Below are 25,818 nucleotides of genomic sequence, written 5' to 3'. Positions count from 1 at the left end.
TTTGTAATCACTCCACCCCAAGTTCAGATCTGGGAATACATTTGTCCACACATAGTTGTAATTATGGATTTAACTGAATTAAGAAAACCCGCACACGAGGAGCATCCTCGATGTTTAGTAAACTAACATTTATTTAAAAAATGACCTGGTAAGAGATGCCACAATTCTTAATTGTAGCAGTAATATGCCATAGATAAATACAGTAAAGGCTTTCTCTCGAGTCAAACATGAAAGAGTACATAAACTCGGAGGAGCAGGACGTGGCTGATAACAGTACCATGTTTTACAAATGTCAAATTCAAGCTCACAGATTCTGCACAGGGACAGTCGGCTATGTTAATGTTAACACAAACCAGTCAATAATCACATCATATAAAAGCGCCATGCAACTGGAAAGACACAAGATATAAAATCAAAAGATCATACAGAGCAAACCAAATTTATAGTGTCACTTCAACAGAGTAAGAGGTAAAACATGAACACTTCCTGCAAAGTTGACAACAAAGGGAAAACGTAGCTCAACATTGCAAAGATTGAATCGGAGAAATGGACATGAGAGTATTTAATTGACTAGCTTTTCTACAAAAAGTCTGCCTCACTCTGGAGATTTGGTCAGGTACTTAATATAGAATGAGAGATTAACAGTGCCTGCTTTACTTAAATCATGACTGGCCAAACATGCCTGACTCGCAGCGTCAAGTACAATGCAGTTGCATTTCAACATAATCATGTAGCCTTACTTTCAGTCAGCTGAGGGTCACACAGGAAAATAGAACAGACTGGCTTATTGCATGTCAAAGTGGAAATGTCCAAAGGCACTTTGGACAAAAGCAGTAAAGATCCGCTGTGAGTGGGCCCTTTGTAATGTCAAGCATAGGACAATACATATTCGTTGTCACACAAATAACTGTCATGATAAAACGTTCAACAGTCCCAAAGGGATTTCAAGGTGTACAATGACAGCATGGAGACATGGATTTACATTATAAAGCTTGACTGGTACACAGTCTTTGGCCATGTCAGTTGAACATCTGTGTAAGCTCTCAGTCGTACAGGAGTGGTCCATCGATGAGAAGGTTTCTTCAGCCGTCATCTGTACAAATTTGTACAGATGACGGCTGAAGAAACCTTTTCATCCATGTCAGTTGAAGTAACTGCCAAGTATACAAACACAATGTGTGTACATATTTCATCCTTCACCATGCACTGAAACACAAAAGGCCATCATATGCACACGTCCACAAACCGCCTAGCAGGGTAACTTAAAAATGTATTCATTTGACGATAATCAACAGGACAATATTTCAATATTTGAAATGGAACCAAAGTAAAACAAGTGTTGAAAAGGATTGAAACATGCCTCTCTATCAAAGCGGAGAATTGGACCTATCAGTGCGGCCGGCCTTAGTCTAATTCATGCCAACATCACGGTGAACGTGCGGACTCCATTCTGTTCCCGCGCGATCGCCCCAGTGTATGCAGCAAGGTCCATAAAAGTATGCTTGGGTGAGTTTTACGTGCGAGTCTCAGCCCAGGCTTTTAAACTCAAATGTGATAAAATGCAGCATTGTGAGCAAGCAGGCCTCTCTCGTGACCCACATAGTGTCCAAAATAGCCTAGATAGCTTTCCCAGAGTAGTTCAAAATGTTATAGCTGCAAAGGGGGGTTGACTTTCTCCCTGTGTGTGTGTGTGTGTGTGTGTGTGTGTGTGTGTGTGTGTGTGTGTGTGTGTGTGTGTGTGTGTGTGTGTGTGTGTGTGTGTGTGTGTGTGTGTGTGTCAGTGAGATGGCCTGGTGTTCAAATACTTTTGCCACAATAGTGTGTACACTTTAGTGTGTTGTAAAAATTCATTTAAAACCATCTGGTTCAACAGTTGTACAGTGACACAGAAGGCCCCGATCATTCACCAAGCCATTCACATGTAGTGTGTCATGTGCAATGTCAACCGTGAACTCAACAACATGAGGTAACTCCGACTGAAGGACTCATTCAAATGTCAGATTACAGTACAGCAAGATTGACCTGTATCGTCACAGGGAAACGGCCATTTGTGAAACATTTATGGAATGCATGATGACTGCATAATATCGTCCCTTAGATCTCTGAATTAGATGGCTGCCATTGATAGAACACGAATAAAAGCCTCAACGCTGTTGATTATATATAGCAGGCCAGCAGTATAAAACAGTTGCACATGTGAACAAAACAGTTACATATTTCAAGTTTAGGTATGTATGGGAATAATGTAAAATGGTAAATACTGCTACAGCTGCTAAGAACTGTGTGAATATACAGTATGTTAAAAGCGGGTGGCTTTTTTTCCCCACCAGTCCTGAGTATTCACCTCTATCGCACTCAAAAAATAAACTATATTGTAGCTTTAATAAGACAGATACGAGGTGATTGCTGAGTCATTGTGTCTTAATGTCTATTCAAGTGCCATTATGAATTGCACGTATGGGTACTGCAATGATCACAAACTCACAAGGAGTTATAACGGTGACAAAAACCTTTGCTCTTAGGCAAAAGTAGGAAGGGCGAGCTTCACATACAGAGGAGCAGATCGCTCCAATTGTTCAATATAAAAAACAAAGTAATAATCAGTGTGTTTTTTTGCATCACTTGCATCCTGTATTCACGTGTCGGTGAAACATAAGCAAGACTCCCAAAGCACTGTTTGTTTCGACAATATCCTTTAGACATAATGCTTTTTCCAAGTGTGTGAGCTGTCGCTGATGATGATGATGATGATGAACCAGTCAATGATCATTCTCCATGGCAGGCAGATTGTGGTAAGGCTTTGGAGGCTCATATACATCCTCCAGAGAAAAACCGGTGTTCCTTATCTTGGCGACAGAGTTGCCGGTTAAAAAGTCGTTTACACAGCTTATAAAATTGATTCATAAATATGATTCAAAACCTGACAGAGCATTTCTGTCAACATTTGCTTGTCAACTTGTGAATTCTATAATGACCAGTGCATCTCTTCAAAGTCTTCGCCTTCACCCAAGTTGGAATCTGTCTCCAGGAGCCTCATGATGACTGCCATAGCTGCTTCGTCATTGCTAAGACTCCCGAGGCCCGGTGCCACCACGTTGTCCAGGTCTATCTGCGAGTTTTCCCCTGCGGTGGGTTCATAGAAACAACCAGCTTATTGAGGTACAAAGAAAAGTTTGTAATGGTATGTTTATATGACAATGCTATGAATACACAAAAGCCTCGAGTTTTAGAAAAAGTTTGCATACTGGCAAGAAAGTTGAAGACGAAACTACTGTTTCAGAAAGGGGATAGAGAGAGAAAAAAAGTTCACCCCTTAGTAGACAAGAGGCAGAACAAGCACTTTGTGATTCATAAAACAGATATAGAGACAGATACAAGATTCATTAAAAACTTTCATGGATGTGCAACTACCACCATGTTGCCCAGAAGAATCTGCCTACTTCTTAAAGGACAATCGACATCTCCGGACAAGTTGTGTCCATAATTTGTAAAATGGCTTCAAATGACTTATACTGAGCGTATTTTACAAATACAGTGAGACCTCAACTTACAAACACCTTAACTTACAAACTTTTCGTCTTATAAACGTCAAATTTATGAAAATTAAACCTTATAATAAGCACTATTTTCATAATACACACCCACCACGGCTGGCGGAGTGATCTTCGGCGGAAGCACACGACCTCTTTTGTGCCTCTTTTTTTTGGGTGAGAGATTTTCCCCCAATGTTGCCTCAAAATCGCACATATAATTCTTTAATCGATTGCAAACATGTTTGCTTTCCTCTTCAGAACTATTTGAATCATATTCATAACTGGATGTGTAACAAGAAAGCATATTCTCCGAATCTGAAGCCATTGTTTTGATTCACAAGCAATGCAAGATGTCTTGGCGTGACGTCACGAACTGGGGGCGGGACTTTCTGAAAATGCCCAATTCGCAGCTCAATTTTTTGCAGATTTTGGACACTTGAAGTCATTTTTATTGCTGTTTTGCATTTGACTAAAAATATCATACTGCGTGTTTTGGGTATTTTAGATGCTATAAAACATTTTTCTGGTGTCAGTTAAAAAACAAAAAAGTGACGTCGGTTGTCCTTTAAATAATGTCAGAAACACAGATCATAGAAGTAGGAAAAATCTGACTCGTGCAAGTGTTGTTGACTATTGAGTTTAAAACCGTGTTGATTAAATGACCTCCAAAATGGGATTACAAATGTACCCATTATTGTCCCCCCTCCAGGAAAGAGACCTCCCTGGGAGCCTTCTTCTGAGAGGGACTTTTCGGGGATCTCCATGTCTGTCGCATCCCCGTTTGGCACCTTGACAGCAAAAGGCATCATGGTGATATGATAAAGTGATAAATCCGAGGGATCTAAATCATATTTTGTAAGATAAATGGTAACAATACACAAAGTTACCTAATCTAACACAGTTACCTAATCTAACAAGAGATACTGTCATATATATGGCATGTCATTCATCACTGTAATCACTATTACAAGTAGTGTATTTTCTAATAGCATACAATGAAAAAAAGTGTAAAAGCGGAGGAACCACAAAAATAAAAAAAATTAAAAAGGTATCATCAAATCACTAATTGTGCATTCTACTTCTAGGTATAAGTCTAAGAGAGATATAGGGTTTAAAATAATATTTATTTTTGACTGCTCATGCATGAAACAGTTATTTTGCATATAAAGCCTCGAGTAATTGATGAAAGCAGTGCTTTATTCACTTATTAAACGAACCCGAAAAGAATAGTATAAAATAAACTTACATTGTTGGCCTGGTTTGGAGTAGTTGTGAGTGGAGATTTGTCCTGTGGTAAACTAAATGGGCTCCCATTACCACTAGAGGGTGATGAGTTCATTCTAAATCAGAACAGAAAGTGTTAACTGAAAATCAAATCAATAGATACTGTATTTGTCACAACTGAAGTGAGAGTGAGTGACTGAATGAGTGAGAGAGAAAGAAAGAAAAAGAAAAGAGAAAGGATGCATATACGTATGAGTCCTCACCTGTTAAAGTCAAGCAGCTCATTGGCAATCTGAGTCCCAATGGTTCCAGCATATATCATCGTACCGGGTGCTGCTGAGATGCCTGGTATAGTTGATAGAGATTTCCTTATATCCTCTAAAACAAATGATAACGAAAAACGTACCTTGAGGCTACTTTTCTAAGTCAAACAACGCTTGACAACGCAATATAATAGTCAGTTCAACTGACCTCCTTTAGCTTTAGATGGCTGTTCTGTCTTGTTCCCTGCCCGACATGTTCGACTGTGATCATGCCTTTAGCCAGAAAAAAAGATGAGCGCGGATGAAGGGGCAACACCTTTGCAATAAACATTTGTGTGTGACACATCTACTTACGATATGACTGTATTTGTTGACACAATATATTCTACTTCTTTGGTCCATGGGTTTACAAAACTAAACCACTGACTTTGTAGTGTGACAAAGGAGCCATATTTTGTCTTAAACTTGTAGTGGTTGGTTTCTATTTTCTCTTTACTTCGCAGCGCTGAAAATGGGAGAACCAGTCAGGATTATAGGAAAGGAATTGTGCTGAAGAAAAAGCATATAAGAAACTAGTCTGACATTCAACTGACCTTTTCGATGACGGTCAGCTAAATGCGGTAAGTCATCTTGATGGAAGTACTCATAGCATGAAGTGCCAAGCAATTCTTGGGGAAGGTAACCAAGAATGGTTGTTGCTCTATGAAGAGTCATGTATTGTTAGAATCCTACTTGAGTCATAACAGTGTACATTCATGTGTAAAAGCAATGAAATATAACAAATATCCACAGTGAAAACAGGACCGTCATATGGCACAAAAGCCATTGAAAATGGCTGATTTGGTAACACTGCTGAAACCCACTTTAACATAGAGTGGAAACACTCAAATTACAGTTTACCTTTGATCCACAAAGGTGAACTTGCCATCCATGGTATAGCGTGTGATGAACTCTGTTGGTTTGACCCGGAAATCACCATTAACTTGGGGAGATGAGTGGGAGTGGATGCGTCCAATAGCGACCAGACAGCTGAAGTGAGTGCTATCCTGTTTATCTGTTTCGCCCTCTCCCTCTGCTTCCAGCTGACTGGAGTGCCAGCTGCGCATGTAGCCTGTACAGTGGACTGTACAGTACTTTTGCGATTCTAAGTACAAATAAATACTGATCAGACTTAAATAATACTGTATAGCTTGACATTTTTTCACAAATGCACATCTATTTAATAGGATACATAAGACATTTTGCATCACTATTGATCAAAATGCATGTTTCAAATAAGCTTATTTATTGTTGGAAGGCAAAGGCTTTTTGCTGAACCTGCTTGCTTTTGACTTTCTCAGTTCACATTCATTGTTCATGCATCAAGGTACTCAACCTGCTACTTCAAACGTATCACAGAATCATTTCACTACCTTTCTTTTTGGAGGTGCTGGCCTGCAATTCTTTCTCGTCATCTTTGACAACGTTTTTATTGCACTTCATGCGACAGAAGAAGGAGCGACGTGCACCTGAACACAGTCGTGCTGCACTGACTGGGAGGTCAGCCTGGACCTGCAAACCAGCTGCAGATACAATAATTTCACCGACTGTATGTTCTCACACACGCTTTGAGAAACAGAAATTATTTACTTTTTGCATCTATTAGCCGTTCCCGTGGGTACAGTTCAGAGGCTGAGAGCTGCTCCTTCAGTTTGCCTATGTCTTTAGGATGCACGTAATCAAAGAAGCTCTGTCCGATCAATTCCACCTGCAGGGAGAAGACAGGATTTACCAATCTGACCTACTATCCTGAATTAAATTGGTGAATTTGCTCATGTTGAAAAAAAATCATCCTTTTTTGTGGACTACACAATTACTCACATACTAGCGCACAACTGTGAATCCGTAAATTAATGAGAAATGGAAACACAAGTCATATTTCTACTGCAAGGCAAAAACATTTTTTTATATAGAGACCAGGCACAACATTATGAAACTTGCCCAATCTGATATCCAACATCAGTTTCATCATTGTTTCTGCCTTTACAAAAATATACTGTGCATTTTAGATTGCCGCCATAAATTATTAATTTGTTTATTATTGTGGTTGTAGATTGCAGATGTAGAATGGCACTGCATCATCAGAACAAAATAAATACAGGTCCAATAATTTAATAAAGCTATTCTTGTATTGGATATGTTGGTATTGCTGTGGTCATTTTATTATTGCTTGTTGATTATGTGTATTTTTGTGTATTCTGTTTTTTGTGCCCCATTTAGTGCGTCAGGAGATAAACAGGTAGAGAATTAAAAAAAAAAAAAAAACAAGTGTTACCCGACTATAATTTAATATCTTCGTGATGGACTCAGAGACAAAAACAATTTTCCCACGATCACAGCTGACTACAAACAGGAACCCATCAGCAGCCTGCCGACAACAAAAAAAGAGAAAATCTGAAGGGTGTGATGCGTCAAAGTGATAACATTGTCAAGATGCTATAATGATGTCAGTGAGACTTTCCAGTACATTTGAAATTCGCCTAAGCTGCTGACTGAGAATTAGTGGTGCTCCGATCAATAGGCCACCGATTGTAAAGGGACTATTTCTATACCTATATTTCTATATCTATATGTATGTGATCAGCATGTCAATCAATCAATTCCTTTCGTCGCCGATCACAAAAAAAAAAATCATAATCATCCACTTGGCAGCCTGGAGCCAACCGTACACCATTTTGTGTGCCATGTTGCGGCCCCTGCCGCTTTCCTGAACAGTCCATTGGCACACGGCATACCAATCAAACATGCTGCCATGTGGATCTTTTATGTGATTTGAGTGTGTGTAATCCATGTGATTTATGCTGGAATCAAATTTTCTGCCAGTTTCACCCATGGATGATCGCTATCAGGAGCAGCAGCATAAAACCCTGATCGGAACACCGCTAATTAGAATAGAGAGTGACAAGTTATTGCAAATAAAATCAGATGTCGTGTATTTCTACCTTCAAGATCAGATGTTGGAGCTCCTCATCAGGCAGGAACGATGGTTTGTAGTTTGTGTCAGAAAAAGAGCTTGCAGAACCTGAAATGTAGAAATTAAAATCATTCCAAAATGAGTGCTTTATTCTTGATGTCTATTGTAGGTCAGTTCAGAGCCAAAGGACACTTGGCTTCTCCAAAATGATTTAAGTGACATTTTTCTTTTGTGTAACTCAGTACACTGTTTACTGTTTCTTTAATGGCCACTTCCATCACTTTGAATCTCATTTATTGCTTTTAGTGCTTACAGTCCCAATGCTACCAAAAGCACAAACCCCACTTTTAAAGGACAACCGACGTCTCCGGACAAGTTGTGTCCATAATTTGTAAAATGGCTTCAAATGACTTCTACTGAGTGTATTTTACAAAGATTCCATCGCATATAGCTATATTTTACGTTTTAAGACTCGCGCTGAACATTCAGGAAGTCTTGTTTTTGAGTTGGTGACGAGTCCTCACGTTACGTCATGAAAGGACCCCCCCCTGACCGACAAAAAGACACATTGTAGCAGTCCTTCGTCACGTCAATGTATTTTGCTGTACTGTTTATCTGAAAACCTTGATGTTACATCCAAAAGCCGCCAGCAGAGGGAGTCCAAGCTCCATGAAAGGAATCCATCAGCCTATGGAAATGGGCTGATTCATTCCTCATGGGAACTGGTCGCCATTTTTGGGTGCGACATTCCCCCCTGCCCGTTTGCCTCAAAATGACACGGAATAAATTCTTTAATCGTTTGCAAACATGTATGCTTTCCTCTTCAGAAGTATTTGAATCATATTCATAACTGGATGTGTAACAAGAAAGCATATTCTCCGAATCTGAAGCCATTGTTTTTATTCTCCAGCAATAAGACGTGTTGGCGTGACGTCACGAACTGGGGGCGGGACTTTCTGAAAATGCCCAATTCGCAGCTCAATTTTTTGCAGATTTTGGACACTTTAAGTCATTTTTATTGGTGTTTTACATTAGAATAAAAATATCATACTTTTGGGTAAAATTGTGTATACCCAATCTTAGCACCGGTTGTTTCAAATTTTAGTAAATCATTTGAGTTTTGTTCTGAGCTGTGTGATGGCTCAAAAGGATCCTGCATTTTCAAAGGCTTCCTTCTCTGGTCAGGAGCTCCAATGTGAGAAGATTATGGTGACCATTCAGAGGAGATAAAAAAAACTACTAGACATGCCTTGTGAAGACCTGATCTATGGTACTGTCTATTCACCTCTCAACATAACCCACTCTAGAATTCCATACCTGAAGCATTACTGCCATCTCTTTGTCGGCACTGCGCACAGCGCTCACAGTCATAGTACGTATGGTTTTGTATTTGATACGTGATAGAGATTAGAGAATAAGAAGTTATCATATTTAAAAGTCTCATGCTGTTGTATGCTTCGTCAACACTTGTGACTCAATACACAAGTGTAGCACGGGCAACCTGGGGTCAATCAGGTCAACGGACACAGCAATTTAAACAGTCAGCTTCACAGTAGTCATTGACGAGTTGGGGAAGTCCATATCACAGGGGTAATTTAGGACTTAAAACTCCTTTTCACATGAAGAGGTCATTAGCCAGGATACAAACTTATCAGTTCATGGAAAACACAATGTTTTATTGCTTACATGTTGTTGTTGCTCAGAACGTCCAGAGGTGTGGTATGCTAATCAAGAAATGTTTTACTAATGTATCACTTTAATTTGCATGTATTCTTAATAAATAGCTTGGCAGAGGGGCGCAGAATTCAGACGTATGTCATAGAGGACTGCGTTTCCTGCCGGCAGTAGGGACAATCTTTCTGGTTCCGAGTCTCTGTCCACGGTGTCTGTCTGTCATATCGCTGACTTGCCATTTCTTATCACTTTTCAAACATGTTTTCATTTTTTAAGTGTAAATAAGTGATAACATTATCCAGCATAAATAAATATACCAAACAGATATTTCTATGTACTCACTGTATCTCAGATTTTCACTTATTGCAAGTGGGGCTTGCATGGAACATATCCACTGCACAAAATTGAGGTTAAGTCTAAATCTTCATAAATTTCACCTCTCATTGTTTTCATGGTATAGAAGTGTGAATGGGTGCCTCAAGAGCCATGTAATTTTATTGTTGACATTTTTCAAACTCGCTGCAAAATTTGGGATATTATGTCCTTATTTTCATTGTAGCTTTCCAGAGGTTGGTGCTATATCATTGAAAGTGGTACCAAATTAAAGCTAATAAAATTTCTTGGTAGTAAACACCTGTGTTAATTTTTTTTTGGGTTCTTTTGACTTCAAGACGGCACCGCGAGAGTGGCTGCCTTTCCAGCAGCTCATGTATTTTGTTTTTCTACTTTCATTCCTTTCATCACTTCAATTAATTAATTTTGATAGCATAGCAACAGTGGCATCAACAAGGGTGCAGCGAAGCTTATTGAAGAAAAACTAGGCAAAAAGGTATTCTATGGCTTGTCGCCATCATCAGAGGTAATAATTGGAAGTGTATGGGAGGCTGTGTTTAGCAAGGTCAAGAGTCCTGAGAACCTAATGTTCAGCAATGTGAAAGAGAAGTGGGACAAGTTGGTTAAGGACTGCCCAAGAGTTCTGAGCGTAGTTTAACAAGACTTGAAACAGAAGAAGACAAGCACAATTGGAGTCTTCAGCAATTTCCTTGAGGAAGCAAGTCCAAGGGCAGGTTACAGAGAGGTGGCAGAGCTTTGCCTGATCCTGCTTGGTGAGGAACTTCCTCGAGGTATCCACTGGGCCAAGCCAGGTGCCATTCACCAAGCCCGCTGGATGGCCAGGAACATTTACTGTATGAAGATGCTCATGTTTTCCAAGGAACTAAAATACAACACGGACACTATCTTCAAGCTGGGGAGGATGAACAAGTTACTGGCCTTATTCTACACCAGCCACTGGGTGACCACCACATCTGAAGCTGATGCACCTATCCACTGATGCACCTATCCACTGGCAACCTCTGTTCTCAAGAAAATGAACCACCACTGCTGGTATCTGACCCAGGAACTAGTGCCATTCACCTTGTTCAGTTCACATGCCAGCATGACCAAGTCTGCAAAAGAGAAGCTCGCAGTCAAGCCGACAGAAACAGAAACCTGTGAGTTACAGGAAAGGCAAGCCAGTGTTTCCTGTCATCAAGGCAGCTACAGTTCTCACAGACCTGGTAGGGCCAGAGTCTCACTTTCTGTTTGATGCTCTTCGAGTGAAATGTGACTGGCTCACTACTCCTGCTGACACCTGGGAAGACAATGAAAGCTACAAGAATGCACAGAAGTTTGTGATGTCAGTGAAAGTGACCAATGATGTGGCTGAGAGAGGAGTGAAGCTAATGAGTGACTTTGCAACTCAGATCACAACTGACCTAGAGCAAATAAGCTGCTTACTACAAGTTGTGGAGTACCACAGGAAAAAAATGACAGTTTCAAAGAAGCCACATTGAACATGTGATAATACATGTATTAGTAACATCCTATCTGAGAGTTTCTTAAAATGTGTGTCAGTGCAGTGCTATCATCCTACCAAACTGATTTTTTTTGTAGTGCCCCAGCTGTTTGTGCATTAAAATTAGCTAAAATTTACACAGGTGTTCATGTGTGTTATTGTGCTTACCACCATATTCAAGAAAATTTTATTAGCCTTCATTTGGTACCACTTTCAATGCTCTAGCATCAACCTCTGGAAAGCTACAATGAAAATAATGACATAATATCCCAAATTTGCAGCATTTTTGAAAAACGTCAACGATAAAATTACATGCCTCACGAGGCAGGCATAGCCAAGGTCCAAGATCACAATAACTGGTATATTTAGCTAAGTTTGACCTTGGAGAATGGGAATAATATCAGTTTCCATATGTTTGAAGAAAAAGGTCAATTTTGAAGAGGTCTAATGGGTGGTGTATTGTTAAAAGAAGTGAGAACAACACTGGCTTAAGTAGAGGCTTCCGACAGCTGTTCAAGTCAAACATCCAAAATACAATTGAGCTACATTTATAGGTAATCAAAATCACTCTTTTAATCTATAGATGGGGGTCAACCACAGACCCTTCGTTGTGATTTTAAGTAATATCTGGTACCTCGAAGGGATTTGAGGTGCTGCACGGCCATTCTCAGCACAGTGAGTTTGTCCAGCTTCCGAGACATCGGGTTGCATGTTGGAATCAAGTCTGACAGCTTGTCAATGAGTGTGTTCATTTTGTCCCGCCTTCTTTTTTCTATTTGGCTGTGTGGTTCTCTGCAAAGACAAACAATTGTGTTTTATTGTCCACCCTTAGCACAACATAACACTTCACATTACTTAGTATAGTGTAAGAAGTGCTGTCTACTACCTGAGACATTTCATTTTGGCATGTTGATCATCTCCGTCTGAGCTGTAGATAAGAAAAAAAAGTTACAATTTCATATAATGCTTTCAGATCAAGTTCTAACGACGCCTACTGCCCAAAAAGAGGTGGGATAGTCTCCTGCACGCCCGCAATACTTGAGGATAAAAGCATTAGAAAATGGTTGGTGGACGGATTTGAGTAAATACGTGTATTTCATAATAATCGTCTCAGATATGTAAAGTATAAAAATGTTTACGTATTTTAAAGGACAACCGACGTCTCCAGACAAGTTGTGTCCATAATTTGTAAAATGGCTTTAAATGACTTCTACTGAGCGTATTTTACAAAGATTCCACCGCTTATAGCTATAGTTTACGTTTTAAGACTCGCACTGAATACTCCGGAAGTCTTGTTTTTGAGTTGGTGACGAGTCCGTACGTGACATCACTAAAGGACCGTAAAAAAGACGCATTCTAGCGGTCCTTCCATCACGTCAATGTATTTTGCTGTACTTGTTTGGTCTGGGGACCTCGTGTTGCACCCAAAAGCCGTCAGAAGAGGGCATCCAAGCGCCATATAAGGAATTTATCAGCCTGTGGAAACGTAGGTGGTCCCCCAATTACCCCCAATGTTGCCTCAAAATGGCACAAATAAATTCTTTAATCGATTGCAAACATGTAGGCTTTCCTCTTCAGAACTATTTGAACCATATTCATAACTGGATGTGTAACAAGAAAGCATATTCTCCGAATGTGAAGCAATTGTTTTGATTCACTAGCAATGCTAGACGTCTTGGCGTGACGTCATGAACTGGGGGCGGGACTTTCTGAAAATGCCCAATTCGCAGCTCAATTTTTTGCAGATTTTTTCTTCTCATTTTTCTTGGTGTTTTGCATTTGACTAAAAATATCATACTGCGTGTTTTGGGTATTTTAGATGCTATAAAATGTTTTTCTGATGTCAACAAAAAAGTGACGTCAGTTGTCCTTTAAACATGTTGGTCACCATACATGAAAATTCCTAAGTGGTAATCCTACTTCGTGTTTCTTTCAGCTTTTGCAGGGGTGGGTGGTGTTGAGGTCACCGTCAACTGCGAAAAAAAGGGATTACTGTGTCATATCCGTGCGTATCTGTTTCTATTGTATATTGGACGAACTATTGCTTACCAGCCCAAATATTGGATATAAAATTGTATGTCATTGTTCTTTTTAGCCACCAATATTGGTATCATCACCCAAACTACTTTATCAGTTGGGGTTCGCATGTATTCATGTACACATATTTATGACTGCTTTATTTCCTTTATATGATAGTTATCCATGTTAAGCGCTTTGTTACATCGCTATATAAATTAATATCCATCCATCCATTTTCCGTACCGCTTATTCCTCATAAGGGCCGCGGGGGGGGGTGGAACCTATCTCAGCTGTCTTCGGGCACGAGGCGGGGGACACCCCTGAATTGGTTGCCAGCCAATCACAGGGCACGCAAAATAATACATCAATATGTATTGTATATATTCAGAGAGGTAGTGTAGATGCACACCGCAGACACATTCTCACAGACACACACTCTCAGTGACACGCGCCCACGCAGGCACGCGCAAGACCTACTCGTTTTGGTCCTCTTCCATATCGGCATTGAAGACGGGGGTCAATCTTGTTTCCCTATGAAGTTGAAGAAATCGTAACAATTTGACTCATGCATGTTTCGAGGAAACAAATTGAAAGCATAGTCATACTGACAGGTTGTCCGCACTGCCCTTTCGCTTCCGCGGCATCTCCATGCTCAAAGACAGGCCAGCCATCGAAGATTGAGACATCAGGCTGGGTAAAGGGTCACAGTTCATTTGGTTTTCCTCAGCCAGTACATCTTGGGGGGGGGGGGGGGGGGGGAAATTCAACAAAATGAGAACAAGATGCAATTGCCATTACACGATGGGGTGCAGTTCAGAGATGCTGTCCATGTTTCTTGAAAATAACTTGATTGGTATAGTGCTTTTTGCACACAGACATTTTACAAAAGAAACGGACAAAAATTGGCAACAAAGGCCGTGCACATAAGAATAAAGACGACAACAAAGGCAACATTATATAAAATCCAGTTTGAGTAAGTGGGTTGAGGAGAGATTTTAAGTTACTAACAACCTCATTTCTTTCTTTACATACGTTTTATTCTTTTTTTGTTTGTTTGTTTTGTTATTTAATGGACAAAATCGCAGTCCCTGAAACATATTGTTCTAATCCTCTTTGTGGTGTCTACACTGAACAATGGGATCTTGAAATCTTGAGGTGACTGCGAATGGCATAAATCACCCGCTGTTGTTCCATTAGGCCAGCCAGCATGGACACGTACTTTACTTTCCACAGCTCCATAGCAAAGAATATCAATTACAAAACAAGGACTCTTCTTCTTCTTCTTTACCTTTTGGCTTTTCCCTTCAAGGGGTCGCCACAGCAAATAAGTGTCCTCCATCTTCAGAGGTTTGATTCGCATGTTTGCTTTGGCCAAGCTTTTACATTGGATGCCCTTCCTGGCACAACCCTCTGTATTTATCCGGGCTAGGGACCGGCACAAGAAGACACCGGCTTGTGTCCCCTTGTCGCTACAGAACAAGTAAGTCTATGAACTTAATAAAGATGAAGATGCTCAGTAAAAGGCTCTCAAACACAAAATGGTCATCGGCACAGCAATATTCAAAAAAAGCAAAACTATACTCACCATTTGATGACAATGCTCTGATCTTACCGTGAAATGGGCATCTCTTTCCCTTCCTTTCATCACAAAGTAATTTATGATGATTATTTAAAAAAATACAACTTTCATTTGCTTGCATTCGTTTACTCAAGAAAACCTTTTCCCCTCTCAATAACGTGCCTCCTCCTTAAATTACCTCAAACAAAAAGACTAATCATAGTTTGCCGAGAATTTTAAAAAAAATAAGCTTGCATGTGAGAATTTTATAGGCCACAGATGATAAGTAAGTGCCAGCAAGATACTAAAGCCTGAATCCAGTGGTTGAGTCACTCCCAGGCTATACAGTACACTCTATGACACTTCTTTTCCTTTTGGCTTTTCACTTCACTATGCATACAGTACACTCACTCGCTCCTCATGTATGTCACATTTTTTTAAACATTGTCTCGTTCAACAAAGTTACTTTTTTTTTCAAAAGAAAGAACACGTATCCACAAATTTTCCACAGCAGAGGATTCAAAAAAAACTTGTACAACTCGTATTGTGGATTGTAGTGCTTCCACAAGGTTGAGGAACTTTGGCAGCAGGGAGGGGCTGCACAGATAAACAAAAGTGATTTGATGATTTTGATGTTTAAATTGTTCAGTTAGTGTGGCATATAAGCAACTACTGCTTATATTTCATATGTATTCATTAGATCACCCCACTAATCTGTTAGGGCTTTCTGGAAATCTTTTTCCTTGGCTAAAAATGGCATTACTGTTCAAAGGTTTGTTTCTCTAAAATATCAGTGTGTTTCACACAGCCTTTTGTATTTACATATATGTAACATGTCATTGTATTTGACTTTTTTAAATCTCACAGAAGGACTGTGGGGGGGGGGGGGGGTGTTACTCGATAAACCTCACCTTGAACTAAACACATCGATGAAAATGTTTCTTCAGCCGTCATCTGTACTTGTATTTAGTAAATACTAACATGAAATTAAGTCAGTCAGAAACGCGACAGAACAGACATATTAACCAAGCGGTGTCATTGTCCAACACATTTATGAGCTGATTTTCACACTGTGACCCAAATAGCAAGTAAGGCCTCAAAGTGATGTACCCTCTAAGTGACTTACGTATCCCCTATTTTAACTTCACAAATAGCCATAATAGATATTTCGATGTTTGGAACTTTCGAGCGTTGCTCAAATTTATGGTTCAGCTTTCAGAGTCCACCAAAACCGCGATAAACGCTCTGATTGGGGTCATCGTCCTCCGGTGCTGGCTGTATAGTAGAGACCCATATTATCTCTCACACTCACTCTCAGAGGAGTGCATAGACCTCCTGTGAATTTCCCAATGCAGTTTAGGTAAAAATAAGGTAGTTAGCTTGCAAACACACATGCATGAACCCGTATAGGCACACTCGTGCGTGGTTACAGTCCTGATTAATATCACGTTACCCGGTCACAGTGAATTAAATACAGTGAGACCTCAACTTACGAACTTAATTGGTTCCCAAACGGAGTGTGTCAGGCGAAAATTGTGTATCTCAAAAAAAAAATCCCATAGGAAACCATTAAAATGGGAATAATCCGTTCCCGGGTTTCCATAAAATATACTTTTCAACTAAATAAGCCTTAAAACTACACACAACATACCTTATTCTATGTATAACAAATGTGCTATTGTATTGTAATTAAAGAAATACACTGCATTGTATCATAAAGTCACTTTATTTACATTTGTGATGGTCATTGATGGCTTGATGGAATGGCGTTGGAGGTCCGAGGTCAAAGGGAATTGCTATTTGGAAAAGAGCCACATTCCATAAGGACTGTAATTAAAGAAATAAACTGTGCTATAAAATAAAGTCGTTTTATTTACCTTTAAGATGGTCATTGGTGTTGGATGGAATGGTGTTGGAGGTCGAAGGTCAAAGGGAATGGTTGTTTGGAAAGAGATGCACATTACATGAGGACTGTAAATAAAGAAATAAACTGTGCTGTAAAATAAAGTTTTATTTACCTTTTTGATGGTCGTTGATGGCTTATGGAAGGAGAGTCACCTTCCATAAGGACTGTTGGTAACTTAACCTCTGGTGTGGCTTCTCTTCTTTTTTCTTTGGAGAGTCTCCTCATCATTTTTGCTGATTAAAAACCTCTTAATTGACACCTGTTGCTTTGTGACTTGTAAGGTCTTACGAAGCTGACGCATCACATTATTGTTCATCATGATGATTGTCATAGCCACAGTCTTTTCTGAATGGAACTGTTCGGTAAAAGCCTGCACATCATTCCACTTTGCCAACATTGCCTTTATGAGCTCACTTGATGCTGCAGCCATCTCCTCCTCAGATGTTCTGTTACTGGCTTTAAAATCCTCAATAAGCACCGAACCTCCAGATATCGCCGTGAATTAGCCGTGCAGTCTCGCATAAAATAGCATTACTCACACTGTTGCCGGATACCTGTTTTTCGTTAATCCAAATTAACAGAAGTTTTTCAACTTCTTCGATTGCCCGAGACCGTCGCTTTAAGAGCACGGAAACACCTTTTGCAACAGATGCACCTTTGATGGCTTTTCTGTTCCGGAGAATGGGAGCAATGGTTGACTTAGCATAGCCGTGCTCGACCCCTAAATCACACAAACGCACACCTCGTTCGTGTTTTTCAATTATCTCCTTCTTCTCAGCGACTTTGTGTCTTCTTGGGCTGAACACGAGCCTGTGGTGGTTTTTTTCGGTCCCATCATAGTAAAATTATCAGCAAAAAGCTCCAAGTAGGCGATCGACGTGTGCATTCAATGAGAGGGGGTGTGGAAAGTAGCGCCGGCTGGAGCGCTGTTTGGTCATGTGCTTCCGCCAAAGATCACGCCGCCAGATCCGAAGGTCGTGTGCTAGATGGACCAGCCGTGGTCGGTGAGTATTATGAAAATAGTGCTTATTATAAGTTTTAATTTTCATAAATTTGACATTCGTAAGATGAAAAGTTCGTAATATAAGGTGTTCGTAAGTTGAGGTCTCACTGTACATGATTCAGAGACAGACCCCCCCAAAAAAGAAACATATTTGTCAAACTGAAACATTTTAAAGAAACAGACTCGCTCTAAATATTTTGAGGTCAGTTAGCATGATTGAAATTATCACTGAGACAAAAAAAAGTGACAGTCGTCCAAATATCAAATGAGAGCACAGAAAGACAATACATGCATAATTCATAGTTCCTCCCCATTAAATCTGCTAAAACAAGATCCTAGCAGATTGACCAGTGTTAAAAAAATGCACAATAACACTAATAATCATCAGTCATATTAAGGAGCTCTACTGACAAATAACTAATATACAATATGTGCGAGTTGTGTTTTCCCAGGACATATACCCATATACTGCATATGCTGTGAATGTAAAGTGTCCTTGGGAGTTTTGAAAGGCACTTATAAATGAAATGTATTATTATTATTATTATTATTATTATTATTATTAATAGAGTGAATTCTTCTATTCCTTTCCTCTTCCTTTCATAACTTTGCTGCTGTCAATTTCTACATTGTGAGACCAATAAAAGGTACCTAATCTAATCTACATTATTTTCCGTTGCTTAAAATGAATGTGTATGTAAATGAGAATTTACGTCTGTGTAAGCTCTCAGTCGTACAGGAGTGGTCCATCGATGAAAATGTTTCTTCAGCCGTCATCTGTACTTCTTTGAAGGTGTCGGACGTTTCGCTTCTTATCCAAGAAACTTCGTCAGCAAACTAAAGTCTTACTGGTAGTTTAGGCCCTATCTATCTATCTATATATATATATATATATATATATATATATATATATATATATATATATATATATATATATATATATATATACAGTAAAGTCTCGTTATATCGATATTCAAGGGAGTCCGAAAAAATATTGATATAACCGGGACTATCGATATATCCGACCCTGTTTGCATGTAATTTTCTCCGTGCGTGCATAGAAATAGTATCGATATAACCGGGACTATCGATACATCCGATATCGATATAACGAGACTTTACTGTATATATATATATATATATATATATACAGTAAAGTCTCGTTATATCTCGGGAGTCCGAAAAATATCGATATAACCGGGAATATCGATATATCCGACCCTGTTTGCATGTAATTTTCTCCGTGCGTGCATAGAAATAGTATCGATATAACCGGGACTATCGATATATCCGATATCAATATAACGAGACTTTACTGTATATAGGTTGCTGCTCTCAGGTTGGGGGGAGCAGAGGACTACTCACTGCTGCTGCTCCACTGATAGTTCCTATTGTTCTGACTAACGACTGTCCTGATTGCCCCACTTCGACCGGTATCACCTCATCAGTATTACTAATCCTATGTTGCCTAAGCAGGCTATTGTATGAACGATCCAAATTGAACCTCACCCACCAAACCGGTTTAATGAAGGATTTAGTTGTTTTATGAAAATCACTTCTTTTACTCCCCTTTCAAACCATCTATGTCAGGGGTGTCAAACATACGGCCCGTGGGCCAGAACTGGCCCCCAAGGAGGTTCGATCAGGCCCGCAAGATAATTTGAAAGTGGAAAAATGCATAAAAAACATGGAATTGATATTTTTAATTCGCTGCAATTCATGGATTATCCGCTAAGGGGCACACTCTTTCCATCAGAGTAGAAGACACGCCGCATCACTGAGACAGACTGAAAACAGCAAACGGTGTCAATGCACCATCTGCTGCTTATTACGACGTTGTTAATACCTTGGTCTCTGCCTCTCCGCTACACCCCTGACATAGATTGTTTGAAAGGAGAGTAAAAGAAGTGATTTTCATAAAACAACTAAATCCTTCATTAAACTGGTTTGGTGGGGTGAGGTTCAATTTGGATCGTTCATACAATAGCCTGCTTAGGCAACATAGGATTGGTAATACTGATGAGGTGATACCGGGCAGAGTGGGGCAATCAGGCCAGTCGTTAGTCAGAACGATAGGAACTATCAGTGGAGCAGCTGCAGGGAGTAGTCCTCTGAGAGCAGGGACCTATCCTAGCAGAAACTGGCATCGCCATGTCTGGACAGTAGGGATATATATAGGGCCTAAACTACCAGTAAGATTTTAGTTTGCTGACGGAGTTTCTTGGATAAGAAGCGAAACGTCCGACACCTTCAAAGAAGTACAGGTGACGTCTGAAGAAACCGTTTCATAAATGAGAATTTAGCAAATGCGCTGGTCAGAACAGACAGATTTATCCCCATATTGCAGTAAACTGCATTTCTCAGTCTATGATTATACTTTCCCTTGTGTGACAGCATCACAAAACACTAAAAAAAGGCAAAAGACCTCTTGACAATATTCAATAGACTTGAGTCTCAAGCATGTAATGCAATATTTTCCTTTTTTCAGACATAGTCTCACAGAATGTTTTAGTTGAACTCTAAAATGCCATCATTCATTTCACTTTGACTTTGGAGGTTGCACAGGAAATTCCGCAAATATTCAGATGTTTCAGATGATTTAACTTGGTTGGATTTTGACAAGAGGGAGTTTTTGGAAAGCGAGCAGCCCTGTATTCATTTCAGCAAGGGGAAAATTCCATCCAACGGACGTCTCCGGACAAGTTGTGTCCATAATTTGCAAAATGGCTTCAAATGACTTCTACTGAGCGTATTTTACAAAGATTGGATTTGCCTTTATTAGTCTCGCAGTGGAGAAATTTACATTTCACAGCAGCAAAGTTATGAAAGGAATGAAAGTAGAAAAACAAAATACATTCCACCGCATAGAGCTATATTTTACGTATTAAGACTCGCGCTGAATATTCCGGAAGTCTTGTTTTTGAGTTGGTGAGGAGTCCGTATGTTTGTTTTTTAGGAAACAAAAAAGTGACGTCGGTTGTCCTTTAAAGGGCAACCGACATCACTTTTTTGTTTTTTAACTGACATCAGAAAAACGTTTTATAGCATCTAAAATACCCAAAACATGCAGTATGATATTTTTATTCAAATGCAAAACACCAATAAAAATGACTTAAAGTGTCCAAAATCTGCAAAAAATTGAGCTGCGAATTGGAAATCCCGCCCGCAGTTCGTGACATCACGCCAAGACGTCTTGCATTGCTGGAGAATAAAAACAATGGCTTCAGATTCGGATAATATGCTTTCTTGTTACACATCCAGTTATAAATATGATTCAAATAGTTTTGAAGAGGAAAGCATACATGTTTGCCATCGATTAAAGAAGTCCTTCCGTGTCATTTTGAGGCATCTGGACTGCAATGTAACGTCCCACAAAAGAGGCAGAAAAATGGCGACCAGCTCCTGTGAGGAATGAATCAGCCCGTTTCCACGGGCTAATATATTCCTTGCATGGAGCTTGGACTCCCTCTGCTGGCGGCTTTTGGATGTAACACAAGGGTTTAAAAAAAAACAGTACAGCAAAATACATTGACGTGATGGAAAGACGCTACAATGCGTCTTTTTTACGGTCAGGAGGCGGTCCTTTTCTGACGTCACGTGAGGACTCGTCACCAACTCAAAAACAAGACTTCCTGAATGTTCAGCGCGAGTCTTAAAACGTAAAATATAGCTATATGCGGTGGGATCTTATTAAAATACGCCGAGTAGAAGTCATTTGAAGCCATTTTACAAATTATGGACACAACTTGTCCGGAGACGTCGGTTGTCCTTTAAGGGACATAGAAATATCCAACAAACTGGATACAATCACTTGTTCAGATAATGTATTTTTAACTCTTAATATTGGAATATAAGCATGATAACAAATAAAGAGGTAGACAGCATTACTTAAGTGATTACTGTGCTGTTGCTGTTATGTTGTGCTTCATACATAGCTGACAGCACAAACCTGAGCTGGATTCTTACCGTTCAACTGGCCTCTGGACAGTATTTTTCTTCAAATATTATATAAAATATTTCTATAAAATATGACTAAAGATGTAACTTCAATTAACATAAAAAAGATTTTATGATAAGAATGGCGGGGTGAACGCGGGGCGGGTAACAAATGGTTCATTTGATCTTTGCTTCAGCTGGGAAAAAAATAATTGGGGTGCTATAATTATTGCTGAATGGCATTTCACAATTTGACTTTGATTCCCTATCATAATGCATTGTGGACAAGACAAAAAGAAAGCTCATGGACCTTATAAGAAATGACATCGAGTCTTTTAGATACCGGTATGTTTGTAATAAATGTCGAAAGTTGTGCCGATGGTTGGCAAGCTTTCGTCAACGTTTAACGACGTTGTGGTTTTGCTCACATTAAGCCGGTTTTCTCGTTGGTACAGAAATTGAATGGAAGGACAAACTACTTTGATGGGTCGTCGCATAGCATAAATGTCACGTTTGCGTTGGTCGTAATTAAAAGACAACGAGACCGCAGTGTTCTCGCGAACACAGATTACTAGAGTGTAGAAAAATACTCAAGTGTGTACACTTGAGAGCCGCCGATAAACAGGCCTTGCTATAACGCTAAGCTAACATTCGTTTGCATTTGCTCGTATTTCGGGCTGCTGGAAACTGACCTTTCATTTCAAATGCAAGTTTGGCATTTGGCTGACTGACGCAGTCTTACACCACACAATACTCTGAAAATGTTAAATAAAGTTAAGCATCGCATTCAGAGCCGAAAGGGCGAATTGCTCTACTGATCTACTGACCTACTTTTGGCGATAGCGTAAAGTTGCGGCCAACCGTTTCGAAATAAACGAGCAGAATGACAACTGCTTATCAGGCTCGTCAGATACGTGCCATCACGACAAGTTCAGCCGGAACACATGAGTGATCGAACTGGGGGAGAAATGTACCAAACAAGTTAATTACCTCTCATTTCGCCGTCCACTGTGTCACCGCCGCCAGCGGCAGTATGCCTGGCCGCCATGGCTGGAGCCGGTGCGTTGTTGCCCAAGACTCCAATGCATAGATGCTCGAATCACGTCGACGATTCTGGCTTTTGTCTTCGCGACTACCACGAGGACTTAAATAGACATCGAAAGACACATTGTTTTTGTGCTATTATGCAATGCACAATGGAGGATCGTATGTATTATGGACAGTTTAGTGTTGTAAAAGCGCGGAAGAAGAGATGGGACTTGTCTCCTCCTACCGGATCACGACCTTGTCTCCCCCTTGTCACACCGCTTTTGCAGTACAGTACAGACAGAAACCCTACACACATACAAATTCATTCCTTTCATTGTCAATCCATTCACGTGGGTAATTATTACTGTCAACTGAAAAAGCTTATAATGTCAAGCTTTGTCTTACACGGTATATTCAGATGCCCTTGTAGATATGAAACTCCCATGTGCCATTGTTAATGTTGCGAATATGGTTAATAATGTACCAATAACTGTTTAGCATTATTTATTTGTCACTGATGGCCCAGTTCCTACTTAGTGAAGTTGTGAATGTGAATGTGATAATCAGTCACCATCAGTGATGGGCACCGTAAATGTCACGTCAATTCAACCCTATTGTCAAATATGCTCTATTTACATCATACAGCACTCATGACATTTATTTCCTCGCAACCACAGCAAATGAACAGACCAGACTAGAGTATATTATATGAGACAAATGTCCAAATGTGGCAGTGGGCAACAGTTTTTCATTTGTGTGCCTGCCTAATGGATAACCACACAGGACCATGCACTTTCTAAGCAGATGTATGGTCCACTTCCCTAACCCAACAACAGCAAGTGTGAATGTAGCACACAACATAATAGTTTAAAATCCGGTGCAAAGTGCTCTCACACATACACAAAAAATATCATTCAAGGGATGGCATAAAAGAGACCAATCGTGAGAGCAAGAACACATTTTGTACATTTTATTTCACAAATATCAACTCTCTCAATTGTATTATGATAGAGATGCTATGTTTTTTTTCTTCATGTCATTCCAAATATGCAACAAGAAATGTTAGGCCTACTGAGGTTGTAGTGTAGTGCAATAGATGACCCGGTGTTGTGGCAACTAAAACATGTCTGTCAACTAGTGGTGATGTGAAACATATTTGGATTTTGGCAGCCATACATTCAGGAATCCATCCATTTTCCAATCTGCTTTATCCTCACCAGCTGTCTTCAGTCAACTAGTTTAGTCACCCAAAACTGGTTGTCAGCCAATCACAGGACACATAGACAAGCTACCATTTTTGATCACAATGACACTTCCCAATCAACCTCCCATGCATGCTTTTGGAATTTGGGAGGAAAAGCCACACAGGCACAGAAACTCCACAACGGAAAGCCAAGGCCAGAATCAAATCCTGCACATCTGTACTGTGAGGCTGTCGCACCAACCATTGTGCCACGTATATGTGGGGATTTTATTTTATTTTTTGATGAATATATGTTTTGTCACATTTATTTCATTGATTTGAAACATTTTCGAGTGCTGTATTATTTTCTTTTGACCAGTGGACCTGTCCTGTTCAAATGCAAACTGTATATTTCACCTGTGTGCTTTTGGTTTAACCTACATCTGAGAACATGCCAACAAAATTGTCACCTGGTCTTTTGATGGGGGAAAAATCAACAATTTTATTGATGAATAATAGTAAGACAAAAATATAATATCTAGTTGTAGCACTCAAACAATCAGTTCACAACTTAATAACTCAAATATGTGTTTATCTTGGAAAATTACTGCTGGTCAGAAGAGGCATGCATTGTAATGCAGTGATGTCAGGTCTGCATTACTGTAATCCCACAGCACTTCTCACTACAACCACTAGATTGTATGCTAGCACTGTTCAAAAAGGAGTGGTTTACAACAAGTGCTTTAATTACTAGTATATTTCTCTGTTAATTTCATGTGAAGTTAATTGAGTCAACACTTTAATTTGTAGGTATACACAAGAACCATACTTTAAATTACAGTTTAAAACACCAAAATTGTAATCGTTATACATGTACATTTTTCCAATGCATAAATGAGTTCAATAAATAAATAAATCTACAGGAGTGACGCTTGCTGAATTTCACCTGATGCCACAATAATTCTTGACCAGGTTGTTGGGGCACCTCGGACTTATTTCTTGAGAAATTACCAGGGTTGTGGCAGGAAGGTTCACTATGTCGTGTAATCTTTCAGAAAACATTACTTATTTATTACAAATCAAACGTTTCCCCTCTAGTATGCCGTAGGTGAACAATTAAATGATTTTCCATTAGATAGCAGAGGATACATTAAACTTATTGGCATTCATCAAACCAAATAAAACATGTCATATATCCAAATTGTGTTCAATTAGCCACGCCCAAAATTTACACAAAGTGAATTTGTGAGTCAATCAAGACTATATCAGTATTACTATCTCAAAAGGAAAGAGTTTGTGTTGTGTAGCCTTTTCTTTTGAATTAAGGCAAAATGATAAAATATCAGCTTTAGCCAAACGTTACATGGCAACTCTTCACCACTGCGATATCCAGAAAGTTTCTAATTTACTGGCCACAGTTTATACAGTCACACCTCTGATGCTTATATTGGCTTTGTCTTGTTTTGTGATGTATAAAAGCTATGTGTTCACATTGTGTTTACTGCCATTTACGACATTGAAGCAACAGTATGAAGGAAGTGATGTTAAAACTATACAAATTGACTGACTAACCTCTCTCACTCATACTGGGGATAGGCTCCAGGTCACCCATGACACTTGAGAGGATAAGCCCAAAGTGGATGAATATGTCATGAAAACAACAATTCTCAAAGCAATGTGTTGGCATAACATTATGAAGG

General features: G+C 39.6%; 1 protein-coding gene across 2 annotated transcripts; it reads right to left on the bottom strand.

Moving 5' to 3' along the window:
• Nucleotides 1–109: 109 nt before the first annotated feature.
• On the bottom strand, nucleotides 110–23,147 carry bmal2 (basic helix-loop-helix ARNT like 2). Of its 2 annotated transcripts, none has more exons than XM_088997422.1 (17): nucleotides 22,897–23,147; nucleotides 14,113–14,242; nucleotides 13,981–14,034; nucleotides 12,371–12,412; nucleotides 12,119–12,276; nucleotides 8,002–8,081; nucleotides 7,335–7,427; nucleotides 6,650–6,767; nucleotides 6,433–6,582; nucleotides 5,921–6,164; nucleotides 5,614–5,720; nucleotides 5,375–5,525; nucleotides 5,229–5,293; nucleotides 5,021–5,135; nucleotides 4,780–4,873; nucleotides 4,222–4,321; nucleotides 110–3,123 (listed from the first exon to the last, which is right to left on the bottom strand). In XM_088997422.1, exons 1-17 carry the CDS (start codon nucleotides 22,952–22,954, stop codon nucleotides 2,966–2,968), a joined length of 1,917 nt encoding a protein of 638 aa, XP_088853548.1. In that variant the 5' UTR covers nucleotides 22,955–23,147; the 3' UTR covers nucleotides 110–2,965. The 2 variants fall into 2 exon arrangements, with proteins under 2 accessions (XP_088853548.1, XP_088853549.1); XM_088997423.1 differs by having other exon boundaries at nucleotides 14,113–14,239.
• Between the last annotated feature and the right edge of the window lie 2,671 nt (nucleotides 23,148–25,818).

The sequence above is a fragment of the Hippocampus bargibanti genome, linkage group LG05 (assembly GCF_051943395.1).
Source record: "Hippocampus bargibanti isolate YZ-2025 linkage group LG05, ASM5194339v1, whole genome shotgun sequence".
Taxonomy (NCBI): Eukaryota; Metazoa; Chordata; class Actinopteri; order Syngnathiformes; family Syngnathidae; genus Hippocampus; species Hippocampus bargibanti.
Note: the sequence above shows the minus strand (reverse complement) of the source record. Positions and strands in the feature narration are given on the sequence as shown.